Below are 12,161 nucleotides of genomic sequence, written 5' to 3'. Positions count from 1 at the left end.
CAGGAGCTGCCCACATGACTAGGTGTTAAGCGAAGGAAAGCCTCGAGTAAATAGAACCTACATTATCACATCTACATCTATCCCTCATCATCCTAAATCCATCGTGGCTTCATTTATATAAAATATAGTTTTGAGGATTAACACAATGTCTCTCTCTCTCTCTTTACGGATGATTCATTTCCAAGCTGTGTTGTGTAAATGTATAGTTATCACATGGCATTTGAAATCTCCGGATGAGAAGAAGAACAAGGGATTAAAATCTCAATTGTGCTAACATTTACAACTTTGTAAGTTGATAATGATGAATCAACAAAAATCCCTACATTTCTCCATCAATCAAATGCTTGGATTTTAGTTTTATAGTTCATGGCAGAACGCCCCGCAACGTCTGCTACCACCGCCCCTTTCATAATATAACTAGAATACTCCGATATAATTTTAAGGGGAAAAAAACTAAAATCTAGCATTTTCGAAGCCGTGTAGATCGCTGACTCTAGTCAACGACTTCTTCATGATCGCAACTTTAGCCAACTTCTCAGCCGCTCTCCATGCAGATGACGGGGTAAGTGGCTCGCCGTTTTCATCCATTGCCACAGGCAACGTCTCCCTTTCTCTTTCATTTACCCTTCGCCGTTGGATTTCCAGAATCTGCTGTTTCCTCCAGTGCAATTCCGCCAACTCAGCTTCCAAACACCTGACATATTCCTCAGCCGACAATGAATTCGACTGCATCAACAAGGCTCGAGCCGATCCCAACAAATGGTAAGCGCTCCTTAAGTCGTTACTGCACTCGATCAGCCTTCTCGCTTCGGCTACGGCTCGAGTCGTGATGAAGAAGAATCGTAACTGTTCGATTTTGGTAGCCGATGATCGAACGTCATTGGGCCGAGGTACGAGAAGCGCTTGATCTCTGCCGTATACGACTTCTTGTGTGCCGGGATCCTTGTATAGACAGCGAACGCACATCACATGACTGGATCCAACCGCCGAAGTCGGAACTTTCAGTTCCACGAGTAATTCCCTTTCTTCCTCGGCGTATAAATCGCCGAGAAGCACGGAGCTGGAAGTTAAAACAGTAGGTTTTCCACTACATGAATAAACGGCTGTTATTTCAGCTGGTGCTGAGCCGGATGCGAAGCTGAGCTGGATTCTCAAATCTTGGACCACAACGCTCAGTAACCCACCAACGCATTTAGCAAACGCATCCTCAGCTGGGTCGTGACTATACCCGCCGCTTTGCCCGAACCCGAACGCGTGAACTGGAATTTCAATGTGAGCGAAACGGGTGGACGATGCGTGGCTTGAATGATGGCGTTGACTGGAAGCATTGGATTGGAGTCTTTCATCCTGACCGTCGGATAACAGCATAATGCTAGCAACTGGATTTCTCTCCCTCCGATCCTCGAGCACTTTGGTTGCTTTTCTCAACGCATCGCCAAAGCTAGTCCCTTGACCGCAGGCGAGACGGTCAATAATACGTCGAGCAGCCTTTTGACCCTGAGCCGTCATTCTCCGCAGAGGCAATAACCGTTTGGGAGTAGCCGAGAAAGCCACGATTGAAAGCCTATCACCCGAGCCGAGCGAGGAAATGACTAAACGCATGGCGCGTTTCAACATCTGGAGTTTAGCACCAGTCATGCTTCCACTCACATCAAGAACTGTAACCAAATCGATAGGCGCACGATGCGAAGGGTCCAAATGCAACGTCGAACCGCTACTATTCCTCGAAGAAGCTAACATTTTTGCAGGGAGAGGTGGGGCCTTGATTTTTAAAGTCACCGCGTAAGTTTCGTATCCACGACCCACCGAAATGGCCGCCACTTCGGGAGACAATCTTGCCTGGACATTCCTCAAATCACGACCGCTGAATGGGAGTAGGTCATCAGATTTGACGGTGGAGGAAGAGTTGGGATTAACGAAGAACCCCTGGAACTCCTCGACTTCGTCATATTCTTCTTGTTCGATGTTTTCATCAGCTTCTGGAATTGGAATAAAACGAGCACCGGCGGTTGGGGAAAGCAATGGCTCATCGTCATCGTACGATCTTAAATCAGATGTTCTGGCTTTAAGTTTGGGTTTAGGTTCCGGCAGGTGAACAATTCTGGGTGAACAAGATTCCGTGATCTTTATATCTTCAATTCTAGGAGTGGTGTTTTCAATCAGAACGGTGTCATCTTGAGAAGTTGAGTTTCTGTGAATGGAGAGAAGAGGAACATCTTTCCAGGTGGTATTACAAACAGGACAGATGAGGGAATCATGTTTACGAACATGAGCAGCTATGCATGGGAAATGAAAGGCATGTGCACATTCAGCTGTGTAAATGGCCGTTCCTTGACCCGTCTTCACGCTGTTCAAACATATTCCACAACTACTCTGCAAAATTAAAATAAAAAATATTAAATCTTTGGTTTATCATACGCCAGTAAACATTCAATATTTAGCTACATTTGTACAGTTAAATTTAGGTATTTTGATATCACTTACTCTGAATTTGAAGCTGTTACGGAAAAATGAAAGCTTGAGAGGGGAACGAGGAGAGGAAGGATTCGAGGAGAGAATTGGTTTAGGACTTTTTGTGGCTGCTCTAGGGGTGGATTTGCATTGGAGGGTGGGGCTTTCGCTCGTGGAAGACGTTTCAACGGTAGTCCGGCAACGGAGACTGGGGCTAGAAACTGGTTGAGATTGAAAGCGAGGAGTCGAAGGGTTACTTCCGGTAGAAAAAAAGCTCAGCTTGGCACAATTTCTGGGACTAGGAGTGGGACAGGGACTCTGTTTCTGTTGCTTGTCTAAAACACTGTTTTCTGCTTCTCTAGGGACTGTAGTGCAAAAGGCTCTTCTCCAACCAGTGCCCATTTTTCAGTGCACTCCAAAAGGAGAAAAAAAGTATACGACTTTAAGCTTAGAAGAAAGACACTGCTTTTTGTTTTCCTTTGCTATCTGGTTTCTCGCTGCACTTTTATCTTAATCTAACTCCACCTTTGTTTATCGTCTTTCCATTAGATGCAGAGAAAGAAGATGAAAAAATGGCTTTGTTCTGATCGATCTGAGGTAGCGACAGAGGGCAAAAGGGTAGGACTCAAAGCTTACGAACAGCAGGGGATCAAATGCGACAAAGTATTGGGATTTATATCCTTTTCTTCCTATTTCCTATTTCTGCACTCCAAAAGGATCTGTGCTACAAAAGAGAAGGCTTGAGATCTACTGCTCCTCCCTACAAAAGAGGTCTGAACTGGATAGTTCTCAGATGCATGGTTTTAGTAGGAACCTAGGAGGACAGCAGTAGCATGTTAAGAGTGGATAAATTCTGAGTGGTAAAATGTAAAGGAGGATGATGTCAAACGCCAACAGCAGCATCAAATCTCGAAACATTTATGACGGTATCAAAATAGATAGTGAAACACATTTATTGCAACTGAAAAAGGAATCAGAAAAACCATGGAACATGCTGGGGTTGTCAGAGGTTCCGAAAATTTTATCTATTGGAGGTGGTGGTTTTAGTTTTAGGTATTGCATTTAATTTAAGATAATTTTAATTGATATCGTCATCGTGTATGTACGAAGCATGTGAACTGCATCGGCTGTCTCCTCAATTCCTCATCTACGTCAATAGTTGGGGATAAAATAGAATTATTAAATTTGTAGAATTAAAGCAACTCTGACTGCTTAATAAATACGAGTTATCGAAGTTTGCAAACCAAATCCCGAAAGAGGAGATCAAATTGAATCACGGATTTGGTTCCTTCCCGAAAACATCATCTCAAACCACAAAATACATTTTGAATTTTACTGGACGTTTAATTATTCATTCCATAATCGCATTTTGGTGGTAAATCAAACTGATTCTTACACGTAACTGACGACCACAATTGATCAAATAACTGCGACAGTTGCGCGGCAACCTTTTTCCATCTGTTGAGTCTAGATTTAACGCCGTTACCTAGACTTAACCCCCTTGTTTTGTGCGTGTTAGATACCATTGGGACCGGTGAGGGAATACTTCCAATCTTAACCTAATCATTTTTTAATTACTACTTTAATCAAAGTTAGGCAAAGTTTTTCTGTTTCTTTACTGCCTTCATTTTCTTCTCATATGCAACATTGCGTGTGAAAAATAAAGAACAATAGTAAAAAAATTCTCAAGCTCTTGTTTTTTAACGGTGACATGTGATAATTATCTATTAGATATTTTTTCTCTTAATTTTATCGATCAAACATTTTTTTTTTAAAATGTGGATCGTTATTTGCGTCTTTGCGGGATTTCGTCCGATAATTAATTAGAAAGTTAGGCATAACTTTCTACCATTGGTTTGTTTACTTAGTGACGCCCGGTTCAATTAATGACAAAACGTTACTTCCATTTGAAGTTCATTTGATCACAAGACTTGAACGTAAAGTATGTTATGCGTAAATGAAAATATAAAAAATATGAGTAAATTGAAATAAGTACATTACTGTGAGTACCGAGGTAGTTAAAAGCTCGAAGCCTGTGGAGCCCTCCAGTTATTGAGTTCCACGTAGCATTAAATTGCCTCGTGGGTTGCCAAATTCGAATAATTTTCACAAATATATTACTAAATTTTGCCCATTCCTTTCATCCCACAAATTCTCTCTCACTGACTTTTAAAAAATTAAATTTTTAAATTTTAATCGTGATCATTTCAAATAATTAAATTTTATAAAATATAGATATTTAAAAATTGCTTGATTCAAAGTTTTTAAAATATATTTTTATCAATAAAAAAATTTAAATATAACGAATCAAAATAAAAATTAATAAAAAAATCAATAAAGAATAGAATTAAAAAGACATATAGAGCATAAAATATAATGATGAATTATAGTTGAGTGTATATGTATATATATATATCGATAAAAGCTAAAAGATGAGACTGAAAGGTCAACAATGACCCAAAAGATCCCCATCGTCTGAGCCTTTTAACACATGATTTGATCTGTATAAAACATTATTAAATACTATTTTCCTTAAATTTAATAATATTTTATTATTTTAAATAATATATTCATCTATCAATATGTCTGATTTGAATTTAAATAAAAAGACAAAATTTGAAGTTATAGTTTAACTCGACAACAAATAATGATCATAAATAAATAGGGATTATTATTCAATTTGGACATTAAATAGCTATCATTATTTATTCATTTTCCAGGGTCTAATATTTTGATCATAAATAAATTGGGATTATTTATTTAGATAGAGCCGATAAACTTGACCCGAATTCGATTATCAAAATTGATTTACATGACTCAATACATGATATTAATCCGAACATGATAATTGAATTTGATCCAATCCAATCCAATCCCAACCCATACCCGACCTGAACCATGCCCGATCTAAAACTTAGTAAATCCGAAATCAATCAGAACCAAAATTAAACTAAACCGAAATTAACCCAAACCGAAAGAAACTCGAATCAAATTTTAACTCGATCCAAAAGCAACCGAACATATTGAAATTGATAAAATTTATTAAACGGTAAAAGTTATTTTTAATAATAAATTAATTTAAATAAAATTGATAGTTTATTAAAATATTAGATTTATAATAAAATAATAGAAAATTTAAAAGGAACATAAAATTAAGAATTTAATTGTAAGTTTGAAAACAATAATAAATAAATTTTACTTATCTTAATTGTTATAAAAATATTAGATTTATAATAAAAATAATAGAAAACAATTAAAACAAAGGAAATAATATTAGATTTATAATAAAAATAATATAAAATTTACTTAACAAGTAAAGTTATATTTTTTTAAAATTTAATAAAAATATTAAATTTATAATTAGAAATAAAAAATTTAATTAGAAATTTATTTCTTTATCAAATAGTTCTCATTATAAACTTTTCATGCGATATCAATATAAAATTTTAATAACAAATTCTAACACGTATTATATGATCGTATTTATGTCAAATTATCGATTTATCATCTCTAAATGATGATTTAATTCAAAATATTGAATGGTTGAGAATTGAAATTAAACCTAACTGATAAAATTATTAAATAAGAAGATATATTTTTACAAGTATATATATCAATTATTCTATATATACTAGATTTTGATTAAACACATAACCAATTCAACCTGAATTGACATGATCTACAGGTTGACTTAAACCGAAAATCAATCGATCCGATATTGACCCGACCCGAAATCTAACATGTTCGGTATTAATCCGACCCAAAAATCAATCAATCTGATATTTATCCGAACCAGAAAACAACCTATCCAATAATCATCCGATCCGATTCACCGTACACCCAAACTAGATTCGAACCAGATCCGAATAAAATTAAATTAAATTTAATTTAATTTAGACCCAAAATTACCCAAACCAAAATAACCCGACCCAAACTCGATCCAAATGACCCGTCTACCACCTCTACATAAAACCAAAAGAATCTTAATGATTGATCCAGATCGGCCTTAAGAAGATAACTCCAAACTCTTGCTTAATTTCAATTTTCTTTTCGGCCTTTAATTTATTAATATAATTAGCTTTACTTCTCAACCATCAATAAATATAGTATAATCATTGAAGAGGGTGGACTTCGAATAAGAGAAATGCATCCCAGTTTTCTATATATATATATACTTTTTAAAAAAAAAAGAGAGTGTAAATTAGATTAATATTTCTAATCATGGAAGAGATAAATAATAAAATAATTAGGGTTGAACAAACTAACATGATCAAAGCCCCCACAGATCCTCTTAACCAACACCAGTACAAAATTAGAGAGGTATATTTTAAATATCAGATACCTAGCTACTTTCTTAACATCTACCTCCGATTAATAATACCGAAATTAAGAAATAAAAATAAAAAAATAAAAAGGGAAAACAATTATATAATCCAAACTAAATACACTGGTGCTGGTCAAAAACAGTAAATAATTATTAAGGTTTTTGTATATGGTTGATATGGAACATGGGGGAAATGGCCACATATCACATGACCAAATTGGACAACCCATGTGGAAAAGATCCCATCATTCACTGACCCCCAAAGTTGAGGATGGTTGCTTATAAATTTTGTAATTTAATTACTAATGTTCATATTAAATCCATCTTAATGAATTAAGTAATGCTTTTGATTAAAAAAATATTAAGAGCACATGTATTTGGTCACCCATCATTGAATATTTTTCTCTTCAAAATCCATTTCTCTATGTCCCATTTAATTAAATCATAATCTACACTCAATAACCAAATTAGTAATAAGTGTGATTGAGCCAAGTTTAGAAATAGCCCCATCGAGTTCTCCTCTCTCTTTTTGAATGATTGATTCAAGGAGGAGTTAGAATCTTCGTTGTTACTAGAGGTCACGAGTTTGAGCACAATAACAAAATAATTGAACGTTTATCAACAAATGATATTGAGAGTATTTCAAACATATACTACTATGTAATCACCTTAACTTAATAAAAAAAACACTTTGGGTTGAAGTTAATCAATGAGCATCTTCATAGCAATATAAAGTAATAAAAAAGAACCTAAGTAGTTTACTTATGGAAGATGTGTACGTAAAATCATTGACCAAATCTTGTAGCTACACATTTTTGACAATACTAGTAAGGATGATTTTGCTTTCCATCATTCAATTTTTCTCATATTTATGTTTTGCTCACTAAATTATAAAAAAATTCAATTTAATTACTTAATTTTGATATTATTCCGTTATTTGTCATTCCATCATTAATTATTTAACAACGTTATGACAATATATATATATATATATATATATATATATTTTAAAAATTAAAACTTTCTTTTAAATTTGTGAAAATACTAACAATGGGAAGACGAAGGAGTAGACGAATAATATATCTCGATTCTACGATGATTGAACAACAAGGATCGTAAATCAGAGTAATTTTTCCTCAATTTTTTTTGAAGTTTCAAAAGTTTTAAAGAGATTTTTAACAAAAAAAAACTAATACAATAGAATAGTAGGGAATGATGAGTCTAGTTCATCAGTGTTTGGATTGGTAAGAGAAGATATAAAAAAAATGAAGGTGTTGATGGAAACTTGGGATGGGGATGAAATTCTAAGGGTTTTAAAGTGTTGGTTAAATGATGGAATGAAAAAAAATTAAGATGACTACCACATCAATTAAAAAACAACACACATTATAAAAAAAATGTCATATCATTCTATTGTTTCTGACTTAACACACGAGTAACTAAAAATGGGATAATTCAAAATAAGTGATCAAATTATTTTTTTTTAAAAGTGTAATGACCAAAATAGAAAATGGTCAAACTTGAGTGATGAAAAAGAATAGTTTAGGGTAATCATAGTAATAATAATTACTTAATTGGAGAGATTAGGCAGTTTCCATGTTATGAAATATTTGGCAGTAATATTAGGGTTACAAAGAAGATGAAAATCCTTAATTTATTATGAATATATAAATATATATTGAATGTGACGGTAAATGTGGTGCGTTGGCGACGGCGTGGCCTTGCCATAAGCGTTGGCAACCAGCTTACTACCATCACAAAAATCAGTATAAACAAATGAGATTTGGCCATTAATAACAAGTGAAAAGGATGGTATTGAAACTGTGATTCCAGCCAGGTATCCTAGGTGTTCATACTATCCGACTTGGTGGACGACAACACTGATTAACTTGGGACAGGATCGATTCGTTTAAGAGTTGGGGATTTTAATGTTTATTTCGTGAATAAAACTAGGGATTTCAATTATTTATCTGTTTTTTTTGCTTGAAATCGAAATCAAAACCTGTATTTCCTCTTTGAGCTGTTTGGTTGTTGAGATTGTTGTCACTAATGGGCACATGTTATGGGTCTGCATATAAGCTACTTGGATCTTCTGGTGGATGGATATGTTTTTCAGTGTTAAACTCATTTTTTTGTTATTTATTTTGATGACGGTGTTCATATGAAATATTATATGTATTCATTTTCACACGAAAAATTTGTGTTATTGATACATATTTGTATTTCCCTCCTTAAAAACTGGTGGGATTTTGTGATAAAAGAGTTGTATTTGCTTAGATCATAAAAGAATTAGCTTGATCAACCAAGACAATGGATCAAGTTTAAATGCAGACATATATGGTGGAATTGCAGTGATGTGTCCAAATGTGACGGGGAAGAAAGAAAGCAGATAATTTGGACTAAAAGTAAATGATGGCTTGCTGCCGAAATTCAACACTAGTTTTCATATTATCTCTGGACTGCATGTCCCTTTTGGCTTTTGCCCAACTCTAGAATACACTTTCCCATGCATGCTTTGAAGATCAAAAGCCGATGAGCTAGCTAGTATTTTAAGCATTTTTTCCATTAACGTGCATGTTGTTATCATAGCTCATAATCATCTTCTAGATGTCAAAAAGTTGGACCAAAACCAATAAAATTATGCCCCGGTAATTGGGTTCGTAAAGTCACAGGGACAGGTAATTAGTGGACATCACTTTTTTTTATATTATATAAAAACATAAGATAATCTAAATTATCATTGCCTTTAACAGATGAGGACTTTTGAAATTCCCCTTCGAAGAAAAACAAGTGTTCATCGTCCTTAAACCAGCTTTGGTACCCACTTCTCAAACCAAGTGGCACGCATGCAAACACACAAAGCAGTGCTCCTTGTGTCATGGTCTTAAAGATGTGTTATAAATTCCACGACAGTGATACACATTACAACTTAATCGGATATATAAGCACTTACATCGTTTTCGAACCACAAGATTCCTTTTACAGATAAAAACTGCAAATTTGAATGAACACGTAACTGTAATATACCACTAGGGTTTGGTTCGTAGTTTTGCTTTTTACCTTCCAGATTCCATTGAATCTTAGCTCTACAACTTTATTATTTTACTTTTTGGTTTCATTATTTACTATTATTTCTCTTCTGCTTGCGTTTCCAATCTTCTAAGAGTAATCCTTGAAAACTACAGCAACAATTACTAGAACAAGCCATGTGGGGTTCTTTTTAATCGATTTTTAACACTAGTTTTTTAATCAGGTTTCAGTAATGTCAGGCAAAACTGGTTAGCTCAATAACCCCATGTTCTTTGTGGATGGACACCGTGAACATATTGGTATGGGTGCTTATTTTCGGATCTTTGTCTATGTATGATAGCATTGTGTACTTGTACAGGATTTCATGTCTAAAGGTTGCAATCCAAAACTAAATGATAGGACTGAAATTGAAAGCAGTGTTAGTAAATCCATGTATATTTATTTAAGTCTGTCACAACTTAAAATATGAACCTCTTATCTTATTCAATTCTATCTACCTTTACTGGCATAAAATGGGTCTGTCATCTGCTGATATTTGCATGAGGATGGCAATGTACAGGGATTTCTTATATTTATATTATTTTACAACTGGATTCATAAAGACAAATGCAATCATTTCATTCATGTGATTTTTGAACCAGTATGCATTACAATGATGAATTATTAAGAAAATTGCATGGATTTAAGGATATTTTCAGCAACTGGATCAATTATGTGTGTCGTAACCGGTTTTCGTCCGGGTACGAATTTTTTACTTGGCGGGAAAAGTGATGTTAAATGGTTTTTTTAAATAATTTGGGAGTCGCCATCGGCCTTTTGGATCAGGTAGGTCGAATACCTAAAAATCATCATTTAAAAGAGTTTTTAAGAAAACATCGATTAAAAGATAAATTGATCTGCGTTTTAACCAAAAATTCGTTCTTTTTAATAATAAAAAGGGATTCGTGGTCGGTTACGTTTAGGGAATGATTAGCACCCCTACAACGCCCAAAATTGGTACTTTTTAATTATAAATTATCTCTATTATTTGAAATTTAGAAATTCAAAGATATATTTAATTCATAATTATGTTATTTCAAATATTTTAAAGAAAATATATTAATATGTATAAATAAAATATTTATTTATTTAGAAATATCAGAAAAGGACTTCTAGGTGTTTTAAGACAGCTCTTTTCTTCGATATTAAAAAATAAAATAAATAATTAAAAACATTTTTTTTAAATAATTTATTTTAATATAATAATAATGAAAATAATAATTTAAACATATAAAATTAAAATATAAATAATGAGTAAGATAAATAAATTTAAAAATAAGTATAAAAAAAGCAATAAGACTTATAATTAACATTAGTGACTAAAACATATAAAATTAAAATAATATAAAATATTAAAATTTATAGCCCTTATTTATAGTATTATAAAAATATAATTACTAAACTATAAGAGACTAAATTAGGTATTTATCCTAAATATATATATTATATTATGTAAAGGACTAAAATAAAATGAAATAAAATTACTAGATCAAATTATAATATATAAAAACATGCTATAAGGATCAAATTGAAACTTTTTAAAGTTACAGTGGCTGCGGGAATAGTTTATCCGAAAGCAAAATTACAGATATATCCCTCCCCAAAACGGCGTCGTTTGGGAAGGGGTATATAATCCCCTTCCAGCTGGCCCGAAGGGCCAACGTTTCATTTCTCTTCTTTCTCTTCTCTCTCTAACTGAGGGAAGCCGGTCATCGGCCGGCAGCCGTCTGCCGCCGTAATCCCCACTGCATCCGGTGGCCAGAAAATATCATTTTTACACCAAAATGTAGATCGGACCGTCCTAATGACGGTTATGGTGTCTTTATTCCTTAAATGGCTCCTGATCGAAGCAAATCTAAGAAAATACCTTCGGTTTTCGAAGGTTTTCAGTGACTCGTGGAGGTTCGTATGAATTCCGGTGATGGCATGGCTTCCTCGGTAAATATCTCTCCGTCTTTTCCTGATTATTTTAGTGTTTTGTGGTTGTTGGGTTGCTTTGGGTTCTCCTGTTGTTCTCCCTGTCTTTCGGCTCTCCTCCCTCCTTTTATTTTTGCAGGTACGATGGCTTTATAACCATCTCGGTCGCTTGCTCGGACCGGTCTAAAGGATGAAAAGTTCGGTGAGTCACTAAAGCTAGGCTGGTGACTCACTGTAGGGAAGGATGTTGGTTGCCATCTGGCGTTCTGGAGTGTTCCTTGAGGCGGCGGCGTGGCAGCAAGACGTCGGCAGTAGCTGGTTGGACCATCTGGCTTGGGAAGTGTCGGCAGAGGCGGCTGTTGGGAGTTCTTGGAGGCGGCGGCGGCGGCAACAGTGCTAG

At 34.5% G+C, this 12,161-nt stretch overlaps 1 protein-coding gene across 1 annotated transcript; it reads right to left on the bottom strand.

The window, feature by feature from the left end:
* Positions 1-236: 236 nt before the first annotated feature.
* On the bottom strand, positions 237-2,892 carry LOC120118255 (E3 ubiquitin-protein ligase WAV3-like). The gene is made up of 2 exons (XM_039138350.1): positions 2,485-2,892; positions 237-2,373 (listed from the first exon to the last, which is right to left on the bottom strand). The coding sequence occupies exons 1-2, from the start codon at positions 2,851-2,853 to the stop codon at positions 454-456; spliced, it is 2,289 nt and encodes a 762-aa protein (XP_038994281.1). The 5' UTR covers positions 2,854-2,892; the 3' UTR covers positions 237-453.
* Positions 2,893-12,161: the final 9,269 nt, after the last annotated feature.

This window comes from Hibiscus syriacus, unplaced genomic scaffold, assembly GCF_006381635.1.
Source record: "Hibiscus syriacus cultivar Baekdansim isolate YM2019G1 unplaced genomic scaffold, ASM638163v2 tig00000930_pilon, whole genome shotgun sequence".
NCBI lineage: Eukaryota > Viridiplantae > Streptophyta > Magnoliopsida > Malvales > Malvaceae > Hibiscus > Hibiscus syriacus.
The sequence above is the reverse complement of the archived record's forward strand: the minus strand, read 5'-3'. Positions and strand labels throughout refer to the sequence as shown.

What these genes read in the sequence shown, in the direction of transcription:
- LOC120118255 (XM_039138350.1), bottom strand. Translation starts at nt 2,853, where the DNA reads ATGGGCACTGGTTGGAGAAGAGCCTTTTGCACTACAGTCCCTAGAGAA. An exon ending in GTAACAGCTTCAAATTCAGA is followed by an intron (nt 2,374 to 2,484) that starts GTAAGTGATATC and finishes TTAATTTTGCAG; the next exon opens with AGTAGTTGTGGAATATGTTT.